General features: G+C 34.1%; 1 protein-coding gene across 2 annotated transcripts; it reads left to right on the top strand.

The window, feature by feature from the left end:
- The first annotated feature begins 10,285 nt into the window (after positions 1-10,285).
- On the top strand, positions 10,286-21,098 carry LOC137830937 (Endoplasmic reticulum vesicle transporter protein). 2 transcript variants are annotated; one of them, XM_090303200.1, is made up of 12 exons: positions 10,286-10,433; positions 10,522-10,643; positions 10,756-10,838; positions 10,929-11,004; positions 11,120-11,187; positions 12,218-12,302; positions 15,599-15,720; positions 15,818-15,901; positions 17,136-17,282; positions 19,998-20,106; positions 20,190-20,309; positions 20,725-21,098. In XM_090303200.1, exons 2-12 carry the CDS (start codon positions 10,556-10,558, stop codon positions 20,787-20,789), a joined length of 1,047 nt encoding a protein of 348 aa, XP_090159326.1. In that variant the 5' UTR covers positions 10,286-10,433; positions 10,522-10,555; the 3' UTR covers positions 20,790-21,098. The 2 variants fall into 2 exon arrangements, with proteins under 2 accessions (XP_090159326.1, XP_068494451.1); XM_068638350.2 differs by having other exon boundaries at positions 10,319-10,444.
- Positions 21,099-22,126: the final 1,028 nt, after the last annotated feature.

Here is a 22,126-nt window from a genome sequence, read left to right as displayed (position 1 = left end):
CATGAGAAACATTAGACAAGCGGACCACATTAGGGAGATCCAGTATCTGAAGTGGTTGTCAAACATGGTAATGGTAAAAAAGGTGAATGGGAAGTGGGGGATGTGTGTTGATTTCACCGTCATCAACATCGCATGCCCAAATGACTCCTATCCTTTACCCAACATCGACATCTTAGTAGACAAGACTTCGAGTCATGATTTCCTCAGCTTCATGGACGCTTTCTCCAGTTACAACCAAATCCGAATGAAGCCATCAAACAAGGACAAGTCTGCCTTCATGGTCGAAACAACCAAATATTGCTACAAGGTAATGTCTTTTGGTCTAAAAAACGCAGGTGCAACGTATTAGCGCTTGATGGAAAGAATCCTACAACTTATGATCGGTAGGAACGTTCATACCTACATAGATGACATAATGGTAACATCGGCGCAGGAAAAAGCTCATTTGACCGACCTAGAAGAGCTTTTTTGCACCATCGCCAAATACCAAATGAAGCTCAGTACATAAAAATGTGTATTCTGGGTACGAGGAGGGAAATTTCTAGGATTCTTGCTCACCAAAAGAGGGATAGAAGAAAATCTTGACAAATGCATAACCATCATCAATATGAAAAGCCCAAGCAACGTCAAGGAAGTTCAACACCTCACATAGCAGCACCATCCGCTAAAATTTGTCCCTTTTTGATGAATTTACCTCGGTGAACCTGGGGTTTTTGATGCATGCAAGTATTTTTGTTGGAACGTTGATATATTGTTAATGGAATACTTAGAGTATCTCCATTAACAAATAAAAAGATCCTGTCAGTATCAGTATAAACGATGTTTCCCTCGTAGTCGGCTATAGCGGAAACTTAATGGAGAAAAGGGTTACCCATATTTTGCATGTTTGTAGAAGAACGAACATTTTCAGTGGTCGGCGGAATGAGAATAAGATTTTCAACGTCTGAAATAATACCTTTCCAACCCCTAGTTCTCTTCAAACCTGTACCAGGCCGACTGATCTAACTTTACTTGTGCGTCATTGATCGAGCGATCAACTCGATTATTGTTCAAGATCACAAAATTGAGCAAAGGCCTATTTATTACGTCAACAAGGTATTACAAGGTGTCAAAACACGATACTAATCAATGAGAAAGAAGCCTTAATCGTCGTCTTCATTGCCTAAATGTCATGACACTATTTTCAGAACTACATGATCATGGTCATGACGGATCTTCCGCTTTGACAGGTTTTGAGCAAACCCGATATGGCTGGGAGGATGGTCAAATGGGTGATAGAATTATCTGAATTCGACATCTAATTCAAATCCCGAGGTCCGCTAAAAGGTCAGATACTAGCCGAGTTGATCCCCCAACAAGCAACACCAAAGGAAGACTTCACTTGGGACCTTTCAGTGGATGGAGCCTCTAACATGAAGCACAGTGGGGCAGGTATCATCTTAGAGGGATCAGGTGGGGTGTTACTAGAACAAGCCCTTTGATTCTCTTTCAAAGCAAGCAACAATTAGGGGAAGTTTGAAGTCGTGATTGTTGGAATGTTACTGGCCAAAGAAATGGGAGTCCAATGACTAATGGTGAAGAGTGATTCACAACTAATTATCGAACAAATAAAAGGAGGCTTTCGAGCTAAGGACCCTCACCTATCTCTTTATCTCAAGTACGTTAAAACTCTGGCCGAGAACTTTTCACTATTCGACCTCATACATGTACCTAGAGACCAAAACTACAAGGTCGACCTCTTATCTAAACTGGAAACATCAGGAAGAGGGGGAGCCCATCGAATAGTCATACATGAAACTTTGAGAGCACCCAAGGTGATAATGGGGATCAGGCGCAGGCCATTCAACGCGAGATGGTACACCCTAGTTGACGTGCATCTGTTCAGGTATGCCTATCTAACCCGCTATTGACTTGTGTTGATAACGAACAAGCTAATCGGATCTTGGTCGAACTACACGAGGGCGTCTGTGGAAATCACATAGGGGGTAGAGTCCTTTCCCTTAAAGTGACTCGAGTGGGATTTTTCTGGCCTACAGTAAAGGAGGACAACCACCTGTACACAAAGAAGTGCGACCAATGACAGAAACATGCTAATTGGCACCATGCACTAGCAGAAGAGTTACATTCCATATCTAGCCCCTAACCTTTCCATACCTGGGGCATAAACATACTGGGACCTTCCCTCAAGCGATTCGGCAACTTAAATATATGATTGTAGCTATAGAATACTTCACAAAATGGATAGAGGCAAAGCCTGTTGCGGTAATAAAAACAAAAAAGATACAAACTTTCCTTAGGAAGAATGTAGTGTGCCATTTCAGGATACCAAGACAACTAATCTCTGACAACGGAACGCAGTTAGCCAATTGAAAGTTAGGAGAGACGTGCAGAGAGCTCGACATTTATCAAATCTTTTCTTCGCTTGAGAATCCTTAGATGAATAGCCAGGCAAAAGCAACCAACAAGATGTTGTTACGAGGACAAATAAGAAGGTTGGAAAAAGCAAAAAGGGGGTTGGCCTGACAAAATACCAAGGGTACTATGGTCCTATCATACCGTAGAAATAGTGGCGGCCTCCCACCGAGCTCGGAACGTCACTGAACAGGGCTCGGACGAAGGACGTTGGGCCAACTTGGATACAATCGACGAGCTTCGAGAGAATGCCTGAATACACTCTGAGGCCTTCAAAAGAAGAATCAAAAGACAACACAAGACCAAAGTAATTCCCCGACAGGTCAAGGTCTCCGACCAAGTACTCTATAAGGCTCATCCCTACCAGGTGAAAAAAAAATTATCACCAAGGTGGTCGGGACCTTACATAATATGTAAAATAGTGGGAAATGGAGCCTATCAGCTGGAGACCCTTGACAGCGGTATTATCTCAAGAACGTGGAACGCTTCAAATCTTAAGTTTTATTTCAGTTAAGTATGTAATGTTTTCTTTTTCATACAGAACAATTAATTTAATATGGCAGAGAGACACTTCTTTCCCTTGAGTTTTTTAATTTTTTCTCAAGGGTTTTTAAAACTACTGATTTCATATATATTTTGACTAATGGTTACCAATCAATACTTGGACCCGAGCAGTCCGATCAAAACAACTCAAACTGAATCTGGTTGAATCCATACTCGAAACCGAGCAGTCCGATCAAAACAACCCAGATTGAATCTGGTTGAATGCAGACCCAAGCAGTCCGATCAAAACAACTTAGACTGAATTTGGTTGAATCTATACTCGGACCTAAGCAGTCTGAGCAAAATAACATAGAATTTACTCTGGTTGGAACGCCGCTCGAACCGATTTGTAAACAGGTTTCATTTTCGACTCTACTAAAATGTCATTGCCTTCGAAGAATGGACCCCACAAACAAGCAGGTCAGGCCACAAGGAAATCTCGATAAAAGCCATACCCTCGTCAAAGGTTAGATTTATTTCTTGGTTAAAAATAATCACGCACGATATATTTTTTCCTTACACAAAGGTCACATACAAAACACGCTTAAAAAAGTCACCTATTCGTTTGAGTTAAAATAAATCTCACACTCAACTACGTTTTTCTTTTTATCCCTTTAAAGTTTCAAAAAAATCCGCCAAGTTATAACATACCCAGGTCACCACAAGACATTAAATAAAGGATCAAACAACTGTACTTACAAAGCATAAAGAGAGATAATTTAAGTCTTAAACATTATAGAAATAATGAAACATTAAGAAGTCCAAAGGTAAGTCACCAAACGATTATAATTCCTTGACGAGTTTGCCATCCACCATGGCATTGTAAGGATTCACCTCAGAGAAATCTATTCCGGGGTGAATGATGCATGCCTGTTCAAGGGCCAACTCAATGCTGACCGCATACAAACCAACTATGTCATTCTTCATGACCTCGACACTATTCGCCGGCTCCGCCTCCTTCTGAGCAATTTACCCCTTCATCTGACAAATCTCTTCCTCCTGCCGTTCATATCTTTCTCTAGCTGATGAATTTGAAGGAAGAGGTCCGGCTTTTCTTGGGTTCATCAGCCTTGTTATAAACAAAGTCGGTCTATCTCGACCACTTTGGCCTGGAGGCGTTCGATTTCACTTTTTCAGTCTAAACTTCCTACTGTTTTTTGGTCTTATGTTGTGATTCATGCTACATATTTGATAAACATAATTCCTTCAAAAATTATAAATAGAAATACCCCTTATCAATTAGTCTATAAGCAACAATCAGACTTACAAAACTTAAGAGTTTTTGGTTCCTTATGTTGTACTCTAGTATACAAAGAGATAGGTCTAAACTTGATCCAAGAGTTAGGAAATGTGTGCTTCTTGGTTATAAGGCTGGAATTAAAGGTTTTGTGATGCTTGACATAAATAATAGAGAAATATTTGTGTATAGAAATGTGAAATTCTATGAGAATGTTTTTCCTTATTTTAGTAATTACAAGCATAATCTTGATACTAATAACAATCAACAGTTTTATTTTTGACTATTCTTTTGAATCGGTTAAATATAGTTCTTACACTAGAGAAATTTATAATCAACATAATCATGCTAAAGATGAAAGGGAAAATATAAGACAATCGGTTAGGCATAGGAAAGCTCCAAGTTACTTACATGATTATCACTATTAACTGTCTAACCATATTGAGATTGAAAATCTTAAGAACACAAATAAAATGGCTTATCCCATATCTGAAAAAGTTACATGATCTATTGCTCCTGTATCCAAAATCCAAGAAAGTTCATTTTTTTTACCTTTTGTAACATTATCATCAGAAGATTCACCAACAAAATTGTTCACCTTATGCTGTGCATAATCACTTTTCACTTCTTGAATGATCTTCATAATCTGATGCACCTGTTTTTGAGTAAAATGGCTTCCTTATTTAATAAAATCTTTATAATATTCTTTGATGAATAATGAATGTACTTGCATAATATTGAGTTTTAGTAACTTGTATAATGGATGTACTTGCATAACTATATTGAGATTGAAAATCTTAAGAACACAAATAAAATGGCTTGTCCCATATCAGAAAAAGTTACATGATCTATTGCTCCTGTATCCAAAATACAAGAAAGTTCATTCTTTTTACCTTTTGTAACATTATCATCAGAAGATTCACCAACAAAATTGTTCACCTTATGCTGTGCATAATCACTTTTCACTTCTTGAATGATCTTCATAATCTGATGCACCTGTTCTTGAGTAAAATGGCTTCCTTATTTAATAAAATCTTTATAATATTCTTTGATGAATAATGAATGTACTTGCATAATATTGAGTTTTAGTAACTAGCACAAGGATGACAAATTTTATAAAAAGTACTTTGATTATATGATTGAAAAGGAAAGAGTAAAAGAACTACACGAAAACGGAGTATTAGCTCCGTAACATTTGCATCGACTAAGAGAAGGACGCATTTATAATAGTTCACTCCATGACACTGTTATTGATAACCTTATCTATTCTTTCGTCTTTCCTTTTGTACCACAGAGGGAGTCTATGTTAGGAGTAACACTCATCAACTGTATGATACAATTTATGTCATAAAGTACATTGCTTACCATTATTTTGGTATCGGTTTCTTCCTCTACCTTGCGATTTCCATCCTCCATTATGATGCATTTTCCAGCTCCCTTGACTACCTGAAGTATTTAATAATATTTTGCTATTTACCATTGCATTCCCAGTCAATTGACGTTTCTATTGAATAACAAGAGCGAAAAGTGGCTCCATGATAATATATGTGTCTTAACAATAGCATAACTATCATTCAAACCCTTCAAAAAACATAACATGTATTCTGATTCTCTATGCTTCACAACATTTTCTTATCAACGCACAACTATATTTAATCTTGCAGACATAATCCGAAGTTGGTCTTAAGGATTCTAGCTCCTCCCATAAGGTTTTTAATTTTGTAAAAACTCAGTAACGTTGCGTTCCCATTACCTTATAGAATGTATCTCCTACAAAAGATTTGAAATCCTAAAATGATAACCTTTTGAGAACCTTTCCCATAAATCTTCCCACAATTCTCTTGCGTTTTCAATGTAGGCAATACTTTGGGCTATTTGAGTATTCACTGTCTTCGTTATCCAAGATATCACCATCATGTTGCTTCTTTCCTAGACTTCATCTAAAGATGAACCAGATTGAGGTACGAGAATGCTTCCATCAACAAATTTGTGCTTATTCTTTGAAAGAAGCGCTCTTTTCATTCCCCGACTCCAAGCATGGTAATTTCCACCATCAAGTTGTATATTGATTAACACCATTCCTGAGTTTTCTCCAAGATGAAAAGAGTAAGGATTTGATGGGTTATGGGAATCATATAAACTGATTATGTTTTCTGATTTTGTATTGTTTTTTGTAGCCATGATAAACTAGCAAAAGAAAAAATAACAAAAACAAGAACAATCAATAATGCAAAATGAAAAGAAGAAAGGAATAGCAGAAGCAGGATTAACCTGTTCTAATACCATATTGAATTTTGGTATACGTGATGACACGAAACATTGGCAAAGGATTAGATCATCACAAGCTTAAACGGTGTGTATGCTAGACACTTTCGTGAGAAAGGAACGAGAAAGAGAAAAAATAAAAACAAAAGAATAGAATACTTGTTATTATTCACTAGGTGCTTTATATACATCATGAAAAAAAAAAAAAATTGCATATATTATTTTTTATGCAGAAGTACTCTATATTAAACTTTAATATTTACCGGATGCAGATTGAAAGATTATTAGGATTTCAACAATATTTTTTTTTATAGATTTATGATAAATGTGTTTTCATTCTCCTTTTTCATCCTTTATATTAAAAAAAATCATGTTTTATAGTGTTTTTTCAAATTCAAATTTCCAAAATTAAATCTGTCATATTTTAAAACCATAAAGAATAAAATTGAAAAAAAATATATACACAAAAGAGAGAAATGCTCCTTATATATTGTTAGTTTTTTTTTTTTAATTCAAATTTTCAGTTTAAAATTCAAAACTTATGTCTTTAAGTTTTTTTCAAATTTAAAATTTCAGTTCAAAATTTAAAAATTGTGTTTTTTTAATTCAAATTCAAATTTATTATATTTTAAAATGCAAAGAATAAAATTGTAAAAAGAAACGTGAACAAAAAATAGAAAAATCTATATATTATTATAAACAATAAATAACAATGTTGTGATAAAAGAGAATAAATATAAGAATAATATTTATTATATTAAGAGATTTGTATGTTACTCGTATTGTTTATTGATAAACCAACCAAGTAAAAGTATAAAATAGATATAATGTTATTGTTGAAATAATATTTATCATATGAATAATATTTATTTTTGTACCGATCAGGTCATCGGGTGTGATGACGTGGACAAGAGAAAGGTGAATGGTCAAGAAGTCAACATAGTCGCCGTTTGTGGAAATGGCGTTCTGCGGTGTACATAGTGACCGTTTATGGAAGTGGCGTTCTGCGGTGTACATAGTCGTCGTTTATGGAAGTGGCGTTCTGCGGTGTACATAGTCGCCGTTTATGGAAGTGGCGTTCTGCGGCATACATAATCGGTTGTCGCCGCTTTGTGTGTCACCGACGTGTTAGATAATGGAAGATCAGGTGGTCTGACATCGCCGCAAGGAGCACATCGCCGGATCTCCCAGTAAACTTAGTTAAAGCTATTGGAGACTCAGAACAGTAAGTGCAAGCGTGTAAGTTCAATAAGATGATTGTTACGTCAGCATGAGGCGCGAAGGTTAAATGAGTTGGAGTAAACAGCTTGCCCCTTGACGACAGGATTCCCAGAGTGGACATTCGTCGATGGCGAGTTCCTCTCAGTTAGAACGTGCATGGCGTGGCAAAGAGGAAGGTGGCACCTACGACAAGCGATATCACAGAGATGGTGTACTTTGTTGCATCCGCTACTCGCCTTTGTCAGGTGGTGTACCGTCCCGTCCCCGAGCGTTGACCAGAAGTCAAAGTCAACGCATGGTGGGACCCCTTAAGGGACCCAAGGAAGAAAGTCAACAGATTGACCGCTCGAGTCATCGCCTCGCTAAGTCATCGCCTTGCTGAGGCATCGCCCAAGAGAGGCATCGCCCAATAGAGGCATCGCCCAAAAGAAGGCATCGCCCAAGAGAGGCATCGTCCAAGAGAGGTATCGCCCAAGAGAGGCATCGCCTAAAGAGAGGCATCGCCAAGCAAAGACATCGCCCAAGAGAGGCATCGCCTAAAGAGGGGCGTCGCCAAGTTAAGACGTCGCAAGGAGGCTTCAGGCCTCGACAGTCCAGAATAGTAGCAAGGAGAAGAGAAATGTGGCTTCAAGGCCATAAGTTCTAGCACCAGTAGGGGATATCCTGACTCGTGAAGTATCCACGCCACTGCCAGGAGACCCTGGTACAGATACGACCCATGAGAGGGCCATGATCAGGGGAGAACCACGTGCATGATACGAGAGAAAGGTAGATACACCCCCAGGGCGAGTGACTAGCGATTGGGGCGCATGAGTTGGCACCCAGAAAGTCACCCCACGCGCCAGAAGCACTTCGAAGGAAGGAGGGCCCACACAATGGAATAACCCTAAGTTGGGTTGCGGCGCTATGGGACCCTCTGCGCAGAATAACGATCAAGTCAGAAGGGCACGTGGCAATGCACACGTGCTCATTAAAGGTTTTAGTGAAAGTTTGCCAAGGTACACGTTAATTTAGTTTACGTATCAAATGTTTCAAGGCACATTTTTATACGCCTTCAATGCGCTTCAACGCACTTTAAATGCAGAAGGTATATAAAAAGGGGCCTTGGGTCGTTTGAAAAGGGGTCCGAGTTTTGACCTAATTCTCGTAGTTTACACAAAACACAAACCCTAGTTGCTTTTGCTGCGCACCCACTGTGAGCATAAGACAATTAGGGCAACACAGTTTTAATCACTCAGTTATTTCTGACCACCTTCAGAGCATTCGTTTATGGTGTTCCGATACGGAGGTGCGTCACCTTTGATGTTTCTCGCTAGCTGACTTGATCGTCGGAGTGCATACGGCCGCGAGGGCGCCCCTTTGTTCACTTCTTTTCAGGTATCAAAGACGGAGCATAACGAAGGTGCCCTAACTCGCAAGGACAAACCACGCACAAAGACGACCTTGGTCAACCAGCGGGAACAATTTTCTTTTCTTTATATGTTCCTTTATATAGTTATTTTTGTCTTTATTCAATGATAATTTTAATCATTATATTTAATCTCTATTTTCTTATTATTGTTATATCATTTATTTTTTTATAATAATTATTCAAATTTAATTTTTTAATTTAAAATAATTGTTTAACTGATAAAAAGTAACTTTCAAAAGTTTGTTATTTTTAATGCAAGATCAAGCATCAATTCGACCACAAACATAAATTAAAATAGATATTTAAAATAATTTTAAAAAATTATAACAAAATGACATCTTCATCAAATTAAGCCATACTTTAACTATGTTATTTTAAAAAACAAAAATATATATCCAGTATACTCTCAAAATTTAAAAATAAATAAAAATTTAAAATTAATAAATGACCTTGTTCAACTTTATTCTATATTAATTTTAGACCTATATAAAAATTATACACTATAAATAACAATTATCTTGATTGAAAACTATAAATACTTATATTATTATATTTGAGTTTGAACAATAAAAATATAAAAGAAAAAATTCCGCAAAAATTAGTTAAGGTTTATAATTATTGAATTATTACTATTTGAGTGATAAAAATCAATGAAATAAATTTAAAAATATTTAACACTTAAAATGTTTGAATTGAAAAGAGAATTTATAAAAAATTTGAGAGAATGAAGATGTAAGAATTTAAGAGATCGACTCATCAATCCGTGTATAAAGGGGATCAGTAGAAACAAAACTAATCTTAAGCATTTGCCTTTGCTTTTCCTCTCTCGAACAGGAGTCAACACAAATTCAAATTTCTTTACATTTTTTTAAATTTAAACTTTTGTCTAAACAAATTTATCATATTTTAATATTATAAACAATAAATTTAATTTTTTTTATATTATTATAAATAAATTCACCAAGTCATTTTAATAATTAAAAAAAATAAATAACTATCCATTCTGTTTGATTTTCTCTTTTTATCAATAACGAAAATCTTATGAATAAAATATTGTATCTAATATTAGTTTGTTTTGTATTACATTTTTACTTATATGGAAAGATTACTAATGTTGTTTCAACGGTCTAGATTTTGAAGTGAGAAGAGGATCTAAGTTGGTATATTAAGAACTTATTTAGATAGTCAATAATGCACGCGCAAGACAATTAGTATAAAACCATGTTTTAAAGGAAAAAAAAATGCCATAAAAAGCAAACAGATTCCTAAACTGTGTAGAGCACATTTTGATTATTGGAAGACCACATCGAGGAATTGGAAAAGGGAGCGTCGTTGGTTCTTCCCGTTCCGTTTCGGTTCCTTTTTTCTCTTCTTTTCGATTGAAATTCTTTTACCTTTCCAATTCCCTCACAATTCTTTTCCCTCTGATCAGAAGAGGTTGTTGGGTCGAACTCCGAACGCAGAAGATGGGAATGAAACAAGTCATTAAAAACCTCGACGCCTTTCCACGCGCCGAGGATCACTTGTTGCAGAAAACCCAATCTGGGGCTCTTGGTATTCATTCCCCTTTTCGTTCCCAATTTCTTTTTTCTTTCAGTTACTTATTTGTTTGTGACTTTTTTTCTTCAATTTAATGTTCATTTCTGCGTCGTCGTTTTTGTTGCAGTATCCGTAATTGGTTTGATTATAATGGCCACATTGTTTGTGCACGAGCTCCGTTATTATCTTACAACTTACACCGTTCACCAGGTTTTTTTTTTCACTCATGAGTTGAAATTGAATTAGTAAACAAATATGATGATGGAATAGATAATTAAAAAATGGTTTTGACCTGTGCAGATGTCAGTGGACTTGAAGCGAGGGGAGACTCTTCCAATTCATATTAACATGACGTTCCCTTCTTTGCCTTGTGATGGTTAGTTAGTGAGGTCTTTTTGTCTGTTTTGATTTTTTTTTTTCTTTTGGGTTCTGATGCGGGGTTGTGTGTGTGTATGGAATTCTGAATGTTTGTTCTCTGTCTTGGTGGGCAGTTTTGAGTGTAGACGCCATTGATATGTCGGGCAAGCACGAGGTGGATCTTGATACTAACATATGGAAAGTAAGTTGGTTTTGTAGTTCGTAATAGTGTACCACGTTTTGAAGTGTTTAGAATGTTGTGTCGTGTGTTTGTTGAGATGTACTGATATGTCGGAGTATATCTTTGGGATGTAGTGATACGTAAGTATGTCATTGAGATGAAGAGATATGTTTCTCATTTGAGTGTCTAAAATGTCTAGGAGTTGCTGTTGGGATGTGGTGTGATAGTACCTTGTAATGCAGTAGGCCAAAGGAGCTTCATGAATATGCCTTAATATTTTAGATGAGAGTTACTCATGTATTGTTGGATGTTCTATGCTAATTGGCCGACTCCCCTCCTATTAGTAGAGACGACACAGATGCATGTGTTTAATATAAGTCAGTAGTTCAAGAGAACAATGCTTTTGCACTGTGTTGTGGTAACTTTTTATTGTAGCTGTCACATTGTTGCTGAGATTGTTGCAGTTTATCAATTTGAAGTTCTAGCGATAAGCTCTAGCTGGAGAGTGAACATTGAAATAAAAACATAAATACATATAGATTCATTGTTTTAGGCTAGAGGCTAACCATTATATGTGCATGGTGTAATTGAGACACATGGTTCACTATATATTATATGTGCATCTTAGAAAGTGGATTTTAAGCCTAATTCAAATTCACAAAACCGACTTGTAAGACGAGTTTTGTAGCTACTTATATGTTATAATTTGGTCATATCTCCCTTGTAAGATTCATGCTTAGGACTAATTTCAAGTGAGACTAAATATTTGTGGATGGTCTAGTGGGAGGTAACATGATAAAACCAATAAACCTTGCTAGGAGATACTCTAATACCATCTTAGAAAGTGAATTTTAAGTTACAAAACTGACTTGTAAGGTGAGGTTTGCATTGTTTTACATACTATAATTTGAGCATATCTCTAGTCGATATGAGATCTTCAATGGTGAACAGTCATCATTATCTCGTGTCAAGTAAATTTATCTAATTTTTGTTTCTTTTTAAATTATTTTATGATTAATAATTATTTACCCTTTGTTTGAACTTGTTGCAGCTTCGCCTGAACAGTGATGGCCATATAATTGGCACTGAATACATATCCGATCTTGTTGAAAAGGGGCATACCCATCATAAGCATGGTAATGTCTTGTTGCATTATGTGTATATATGATTTAAGGAGTCTAGTTTAAAACTTCAAAAATTGTATATGCCTGGATTCAATTCATTTATTTAGTATTGGGTTTATGTCTATTATTTTTCTTTTGGATGATAAAGGGATGCTCTTCTCCTACTAATTTTTCATATTGTTTCCAAACAATTAGTCATAAATGTTTGACTGAAGATACCTGTTTTAGTTTAATTGACATACACGAGTATCTGTTCGTATAAAAATCATTCATGTACTTCATCCAATCCAATTGCTTAAGCTCTTAGGAGAGTTGGTTTTTGACATGGTATCAAAACATCTGTAAGATTATGATCGTGTGAGCTATTGTTAAGTCTTTTTTACCTCCATTCTTTAAATGAAAAGTTAAATTCAGTACAAAGTTGAAGAGCATATGCATTATCCACACATCATGCCTAGAAAAAGGTTATTATGTTGTGGGTGTGTTACATATGAAAACCATTTATACACCTTCACCAAATATCTTTAACTTTAGGGTGTTTGATTTTTGAACAAAACTATTTCTTGTTAAACCTCCTGCGTGCTGGTTCTTTCTGCTTCATAAATTTCTGTTGACAGAATAAAATGCTTAGAGTTATGGAAGTTGAGGAGTATAGGATGGTGAGAAGGCTGTTCTTATTAAGAGATAAGGATCCTCTAGATATCAAGTAGACCCTTAAAAGTTAGAATATTTGGTATTGCTCTAGAGAATTTCCATTCGCCTCTGAATTTGTAGTATGAGTAAAAAATCATTATAACTTGAGTACTAGGTTTCAGTGATAAGAATATTATCTACAAATATGAGGGCATTATCTAAAATTACCAACAAAGACTACGAGAATTCTTCTTAATTCTCTCAACCCTTATGAATTAATATTTAATATTTATATCTAAGTACAATATAAATCCTATATAAGTTTTAAATCCTAATCAATAGAGATAAAAGTAAGGATATTGTTTATAGTAATTAATGTTCCCCCCACAAGTTGGTGCATATATGTCATATGCATCAAGCTTGTTGTGTGCTTGCAAAAAAAAAAAAGATTTGGGGAAGATGTGGTAGTTGATCACTGGAGTTCGCTAATGATGTATGATTTCCAGGGTTGTCGAAATCAAAATCTTACCTTGGATCAGAGGGAGGAAAAAAAACACAGATTGTGTGTTCATGACACAGTTCATAAAATCTTATTTAAAATATTATGTCTGTATATAAACATATAAAATAACATAAATTGAAAATAATACTTTAAAAAAGTTAATTTAATTTGAATTTATATAAGGGATCATACATACATAATAAAAAACATGTAGTATTTTACATATTATCAATGACATTAAAGGTCAAATGTAATATGAAATGGTTATACTTAGTACAAAATAGATCAAATTATTTTGTTGGTCCTTGGATTATTTGACAATTTTTACTTATGTTCCTAAGCTTCTTTTTTTAATTGGGTCCTTGAATTTGTATTTGTTTTTAAATTAGGTTCTTTTATCTAATTGTCATTATGGAAAATGAACTATCTAGCTCAGTTGTGTGAGTTTGCAATAATGTTGTTGTAGGGTGAAGCTTGAAGAGACTTGTTATAGAATACTTGGGTTGAGTGGACCTGATGAGGTGAGAATACTTGCTGAAGAACCCACTAGAAAATATTAGGTTCATGATCTGTAGAAGCCAAAATACTGGCATGGATCGATGGAAATACTCAGACGCAGATCTATAGAGGTGACAATACTAAAATTTAGGGATTAATTAGGTCACGTAGTTAATGTTCCATATCAACAATTAGATGGAAGGATCCAATTATAAAACAAATACTAATTCAAGGACCTAATTAAAAGTTGACAAATACTTCAACCATTATGCAGTAATTTAACCTATAAAATACAATTTTTAGAATATGTAAAGTAAAACTGCCACCTGGCAAACAATGCCAATATATGTGGTTGATTAACAGAACATTATCTGAACACTTACACTGACTTGAATATGCCTAAAGGCTTTGAGTTATGCTCAAACATCATAATGTAGAGGTGAGATTAAATCAGAGAATGCTTGAGGACAGAGAACAGAGGGAAACATGAATACAACTTACAAGGGATTAGTTCAGAACAGAAAACATAGCTGATGAGGGGAAACTGAACTTCAGAATGTAGTGAAAAAATTAGTTGGGAGTGTATCATGAGTAGGCAGTCAAGAGAGAGTATGAACCATGCTAGATAAAGGTAAACAGGGCACAATTTTTCTTCTGGGTTACACAAATAGAACTAAAAAATAAACTTGCCAGTCTCAAGTTTTCAAGTAATCCTAACCAGGTTGTGAATGGGATTAGAAATTCCTAGAAACATGCTGGATTGTATGATCCTATGGGTATAATTGTGATTTGACAACATTGACGATTTCCACAGAAAAATTCTTCTCTTAATGGCAATCAACCTGTGTCGGATTTGCTGATGAAACACTGGAATAGCTTGCTTATGTCAGATAAATTTCATAGATTTTGTCTTACCAAACCTCTAGTATTGAAGAAATTGTTTCAAATGTATAATATCACTGGTTGCAAGACTGATTTGTTTTTCAGTGCTGTTATTAGACACTCCCTGTTCTGTTTTTATCTTTGGATCTCTCTTGAGAAGGACCCTCTTTCTTGGATGATGCACCAGTTTATGTTTTCATAGGGTTTGCTGATGAAACACTGGAATAACTTGGTTATAACATAAATTTCGTTGGTTTTGTCTTGCCAAACGTCAAATATTGAAGAAATTGTTTCAAATGTATAATTTCACTAGTTGCAAGAGTGATTTGCTGTTCAGTGCTGATATTAGGCTTTCCCTGTTCTGTTTTGATCTTTGAAGCTCTCTTCTAAAGGACCCTCTTGTTTGGATGCTGCACCAGTTTATGCTTTCACAGGGTTTGGTGATGAAAAATAGTTTGGTTACACAAATATAATTTCAATCTTTGGTCCTTGATCTCTCTTTTGAGGGACCCTCTTCTTTGGATGCTGCCTCAGTTTATGTTTTCTGTGCCCTTCCTGCTGTTTGGTGATTGCACTTTGCTGCACCTTTCTTGTTGTTTAGTGCTTCTGCCTTTTCTGGATTGTTCTTACCCTAACCTTTGTTTTGTTCACATATTCTATTAGTCTTGTTCTTCTAAATTCAAACTGTAGTTTAAGTAGCGTGGTTTTAAGGGCTAAACATTTGATTGTGTATATCATATTCTTGTTAAGTTGTTTTCTTCACCACTTACAGCCTTGTAAAAACTGTGAACAGATGATCATAAAGATCATGATGAGCATTCAGAACAGAAGATTCATTTGCAAAATCTTGATGAATCTACTGAAAATATTATCAAGAAAGTGAAGGAAGCTATAAAAAATCAGGAAGGATGCCGGGTATAAATAAATTACCATATATGAATTATTTTTGGTAAAATTGTGTTCAAGCTTCAAAATTCTTAACATTTTCTTTAATGGTATTAATTCATTGCAGGTTTATGGTGTTTTAGATGTTCAAAGGGTTGCTGGAAATTTCCATATTTCAGTACATGGACTTAATATATATGTTGCACAAATGGTAAAATATCAATTTTTTCATTAATCTTATATACATGTAGGATATGTTTAGGATAGCTGTGAAAAATAAATTATTTCAATAATCAAGTCTTAATATAATGAAATCATAATCAGTTTTTGTTTGGGTAAGTTTGAAGTGGTTTAAGTTTAAGATAACAGTAAGAAATATGAGAAATATTGGATGATATCATCTATAGAATATTTTAGAGTATCTTAGATGATATTTTAAATATCGTTTTAAAATTTATGACTTATTTTCTTATTTAATTAGGATCTTATTATTATAGGAATATCTTATTATAATTAGATTTATTAGAATTTGATTTATAGGCATATCAAATCGTGTGATCGACTGCACTATTCAAAAGAAAAAACTGTACACATGACAGTTTCCATCAACCTGCGAACTTGTGTGGATCCAACATCTCCACGAATTGAAGTTTTGTGCGATTCATAAGATGAAATTGTATTGTGATAATCAAGCAACATTTCACATTGTCTCTAATCCCAGAGTTCCATAAAAGAATCGAACACAGAAATTGATTGTCATTTTTTGGGATAAGTTGCTGTCCAAGAAAATTAATACTGAAGTAATCTGTTCCAGTGATCAGGTTGCCTATGTTCTGACCAGATCTTCAAGGGGACCTCAAATTGAGTTCATATGTTACAACCTTGGTGATACAACCTATATACTCCAGCTTGAGGGGGAGTGTTAGAAAAAGCTCTCTTATGTCTTCTAGATTATTTTGTGAAAGTTGTTTTGGTTGTGCCTGTCTATCCTATAGGATCCTAGGTGTAGGTTTTTTGTTAGCCTTTTTTGTATTTCTGTTCAGACTCAAAACTAAGTCTAGCAAACTAACATACTTTGTACTGTATACGTAAAGTACTCTAATAAAGAGTCATGTGACTCAAGAGTATACAATACTTTAATAAGGAGTCACGTGATTCCTTTAATTTTTTCTTTCTTACTTATAAGTCAAATAGTTTTAGCCATTAGATTAGTTTGTTTTAACTATATATATACATATATACAGTGAGAGAGGGAGGGAGAGAGAAGCTCAGTTCTATAAAGACTTAATTAAGAATATGCAGATAAATTTATTCCAATATGACTTTTTTGTACCTTGTATGAGGCCTTCTTGTCTAAAATTTGCTTAGAAAGACGCTCATCATATTCATGATTCATGACTTCTACTATATTTGATAGTTCACTCAGTTGTGATGGTTTTCTGCAGATCTTTGATGGAGCAAAGAATGTAAATGTTAGTCATGTCATCCATGATTTATCATTTGGCCCCAAATATCCAGGAATTCACAATCCACTTGATGACACAAACAGGATTCTGCATGATACCAGTGGAACATTTAAATATTATATAAAGGTTTGTGATTTGAGCTCTTTCTTAGTAATCTTTGTACTTAGCCTAAGTAACAGTGCAGTTTGCCCTGATTACTCCTCCGTGCTCCTCTGATAGTTTGGAGAATGCCAATTTATCTATTTTTCTCATCCTTTTCATTTATCTAGACTGATTCTTGCCTGCCTGCTGATGAAATGGGTTGTCAAATATTTGTTGTGTCCTCTTAGTATATGACATATGCTAAGATTCAATCTAAATCCAGATAATTGAATTGTAATTAAATCCAAATATATTTTTTCTAAAAAGGTCAGTTTGGATTTTTGTAAATCTAAATCCATGTTTTCTAAAAGAAAGTAGTTTGGATGTTTATTCATCAGTTTGATACCAATTTTAAAATTGGTTTGTTTTCAAAATTGGTTTGAAATCTAAAATAATTTTAAAGTGATATATATTTTTAATAATATTTTTTTAGAATGAATATTTGTTGAAATCTTTCATATTTCGTAAAATATGCAATTAATTAATAATCTAAAAAACAAACCAGTTTTTTTTATATTTGGTACACGTACATGCTTTCTTTAGAACTAGGTGTACACTGTTTACATGTCTTGAATGGAAGTGCATGTCAGTGTCACTTTCTAATAAGACCTAATAGTGTATTACTTAAGAATTTAGTTTTGAAATGGAAGGATAAAGAGATATCAATTACTATATTTTAGTTAAAAAATGCATAGATGAATATAAAGTAACGTGTGTTTGCTAAACATCAAGATATTTTTAGTTGAGTTGGCCCCCTTGTGTTGGTTTACGTTTTAAGAAAAATGTTATACTTATTAAGACTTGGAAAAAGAAAACTTAAAATTTTATTTTATTCTCACACTAAACCAAAGACATGCAACACGTGATATTATGTAATACGTGAGTACAATACTTGAATGACATATATACACACACACTTTTATTGCTATTTTTTTTTTATATCTTCATAGGGTTAATAATTATGAAATTGAATTACATGAAATTTACAAAGTAAATCCTGCAAAACATATTTTGTATATTTTTAGTTAATATTTATCTAAACAAATTATATTTATTCACCTTTATATGTGAGTTTCGTTTCTCACTAAATATCATCAATTATTTTTTTTTATCATTCATATTGCCTATTATTATTCTGAATTGAGTTTTGAGTCCACTAAACTTTTTCTGTGTTTTCACATATATCCTCAATATTTGTTTGTTATCTTTTGATTTTAAATTATTTTGAAAATTTTAAAATCAAATTTGAAAAAAAATACTAGTTTTAAAGTCCGTATCAAACTGATTTATAAACATCAAAACTATTTGTATTCCAATCAATTATATGGATTTGGATCTATAAAACTCTAAACTGTTATTTTTATAGAAAATATGGATTTGAATTTAATTCTAGTTCAATTATTTAGATCTATAATTGATTGGACCAATCCAGAAGTGGAGCATATTGGATCTAATTTAATATTTTCCTACTCCTAGTATATGGTCATTCAATGGCAATCAAAATTAAGATCATGCAGAAGGCCAAGACTTGTTTAACAACAATCACATAATAATCAAACCATCTTTTCCTTTCTCCCTCCCTATATATTTATTCTGCTCTCAAAAATCTTCTCAGTCTTGGGTGGTTCTCCTTTTCTCTTGAATGTAGTTAAATCCACTTAATCAAACACTTGTAAACTGTTAGGTAGCCAACTGAAGCCAGAATTTGCAAGCAGAAGAAGTTAAGATTGTCTATTATTAATTTGTGGAAATAAAATAACATCTATCCATCAATTGCCAATTTTCCCCACATATTCCTGTTGAAAAGCCAGAGAGTTTGAGTGCAAAGAAAAGGAGAACACTTGTAATGATCTGGATGAAGTGCAAGTGTCCAATATACACTACCAAGTACCAACACAATTGAACTTTAAGCTTACCATTCCATACCAATAGAAAACCCATAAATAAAAAAGCAAAGAAAATACCAAGATCTGAAAGAATTCAGCCCAAGTGGAATAGCAAGGTTGGATGCATTTTATAGAACCTGGTTTTGTTGTGCTTCTAGTCTGTGAATGTACAAACATCGTGGAATTTTTACTGGAAAGATATTGATTTCTAGTTTTCTAACTTTGGGTCGTGTCTTCTAGATTTAGAGTCAAATAAAATTTTAACTTGTATAAAAAACAACTTATTCTTTATTTTGTGAAAGAAAATAACGAGATACGTGGGGAGAATTCCATGTTTAAATTGCATCGAAGAGCAAATATTTATATTAAGAATCATAAATACAAGGGTTAGTTACAAATAATTACAAGAATATAAAGGTACTCTAATCAACATAATTACATTAGGTAATCTGCCTGTAAGTAAATTTTTTACATTGAAATCAAGCATCAGTTTATGATTTTGATTTTTAGCAGAGTTGCTCTTTGTAGAATGCTCAATACAATCACTCCCTTGGATTTAAAGCCTGGTTTATATATCCTCAATTTATAGTACTGGTCAGATTTCTTTCTTGATCAGCCACAATTACGTAAAGTTTACTTTGAATGCCCAACTTCTCTTCCTTTAATCTGCTGGAAAAACTAGCAACTCCTAAAGTGAGAATTGAGAGTGTTAATAATCGTATAGTCCTTAATCTTAAATACAATTTAGTGATTGTAATTCATAATTCCAGCACCTATTTTTGGTAAAATTCTGAAATTTCCTAAACTGATGCAGGTTGTTCCAACCGAATATAGATATATATCAAAGGAAGTTCTACCAACTAATCAGTTCTCAGTATCAGAATATTATTCACCAATTAATCAGTTTGATCGGACCTGGCCAGGTTGGTTTTATATTTGACATTGGCTTTGTTCATATTTTGGTCTTGATTTTCATTATTGTTTCCCATTTCTACGTTGTATGCAGCTGTCTACTTTTTGTATGATCTATCACCCATTACTGTCACTATCAAGGAAGAGCGCCGTAGTTTTCTTCATTTTATTACTCGGCTATGTGCTGTGCTCGGTGGAACCTTTGCTGTGACAGGTTTTGTTCTTAATTACTGACTCTACTATTCTTCTTCGATTGATCCTTGTATCCACAAGGTTGACCTATATTTTTCTGCAAAAAGTGATTGTCGTTTTAGGTACACGTACACTAGAGGCAATAAAATAGAAAAGTTTCCAAGATATGATAATTTCTGCTGGTTTTAGCACAGTACTTAAGTCAGACCACATAATTTATGGAATTCAACTGCTGTTTAATGCAAGCAAGAATTCAAGCCAAATTAGTTGATATAATTTCATCTCAAGGATTACAAAGTTATGATAAGATTTTCAGAAATTAGTCCTCATCATATGTTGGTTTTCTGGTGTCTTCATCCACTAAAATTCTTCCTGCTGCAGTCTATTCTGTTTCATTCACTCACATTTCTTGTCTAAAAGCTCGTTTATAACGACAGGAATGCTGGACCGTTGGATGTACAGACTTATTGAAGCTTTGACTAAATCAAAGTCAAAACGGTAGATCATGAAAGCCATTATACGTCTCCAACCAAGGGATTTCAGGCACTGCATGGAATTTACTGCCACCAACGAGTTAGAATATAGTGGTGCACAGTTTAATCAGGCATGAGCTTTTAAACACGTGTTCATACAGTTGCATGTATTGTCTGACATCAATGACTGGCTGATCCGATCCTTTTCTTTTGGATGAATGTTTTGGGGTTCGATTTGACTGTAGACAGCATTGTCTTATCAATCACACCTGTGCAATTTACTTAGTAGAACTCAAATTTTGAATACAGTGATTATGATAGGTTGTCTGTTTCTCGTAGTTGTGCAAGTCCATATGTGGATTTCCCTGATTATATTATTCTAAAGTGTCATAGATGAGATTTCTGTTGGGGCCCTTTGTCTAGTGTTACCAAGGAAATTTTAGGGCACTGCACTCAAAAGAGATTGGATTAATTAAGTCACAGTTTATGTGTACGATTTAAAACTTTATTTATTTGACAATCTATACGGATTTGGGAAACACAATTCCAAAATACTTGACGTTTTTTAAGAAATAATTCAATGTGAGAAATCTGTAACAAACTGGATTTAGATGACTGAATTCATATTTGTGGACACTAAACAATTTTTTTTTGTCTAATTGTTCACAGGGAAAAGTTGGATGGATACCAGTGTTTTCTTTCAGTACAACATATGAGTCAGTGTTTGCCTATTAGTTTTTAGATGAAATCCAAGTGTTTTCATAAATTGTTTCTTATTTCACTACTTGTGTTGATTAATTAATTACTTCGATGTGTCTTAAAATTGGTTGACAGATACAATTGTTTAAAAGTGGTATTTATGGATACTGATAGGTACCCCACATATATTGATCAAATTGGTGGGTTTTACTGTGTGGGGTTTTTTATCTAACAGATCCCTGCCAGAGTTAGTTAGGGTTCCACCTTTACAATAATAATTGAGAATAGCACCTAATGGCTCCTATTTAGCATTTCAGAGACACACTTAGGATTGAAAATTAACATTGAAATTTCTCATTTCGGACTATTTCGAAAAACTTATATTTCATTAGTGTTTCAGAATATCTTTTCATAAAAGTTTTAATTTTTTTTTCCGAGTAATCTGTCCATAAAAGGTGTTGAATTTGTGTTTAGAAATTATCTATCCAAAAGAGAAAAATTGGTTGTCTAGATATAACTGTCAGACAAAAATAATCAATTTCAAAAAGGTGTGCTGTGAAAGTGTAACTCAGAATATAAATTTGATGTAGAAATTTGAGCAGCAGTTGTATTAATAAAAGTAATTTCCAATTTAAAAAAAATGTAGACTGCACAATCTAAAAATAAC

This window comes from Phaseolus vulgaris, chromosome 6 (assembly GCF_051622355.1).
Source record: "Phaseolus vulgaris cultivar YP4 chromosome 6, ASM5162235v1, whole genome shotgun sequence".
In the NCBI taxonomy this organism is placed as follows: domain Eukaryota; kingdom Viridiplantae; phylum Streptophyta; class Magnoliopsida; order Fabales; family Fabaceae; genus Phaseolus; species Phaseolus vulgaris.
This window is presented reverse-complemented; position numbering and strand designations above follow the sequence as displayed.

Excerpts from the sequence above, each read along its gene's own strand:
- LOC137830937 (XM_090303200.1), top strand. The coding sequence starts at position 10,556 with ATGGGAATGAAACAAGTCATTAAAAACCTCGACGCCTTTCCACGCGCC. Across the intron at positions 11,005-11,119 it reads CCCTTCTTTGCCTTGTGATG|TTTTGAGTGTAGACGCCATT; the intron begins GTTAGTTAGTGA and ends CTTGGTGGGCAG. Across the intron at positions 11,188-12,217 it reads TTGATACTAACATATGGAAA|CTTCGCCTGAACAGTGATGG; the intron begins GTAAGTTGGTTT and ends AACTTGTTGCAG.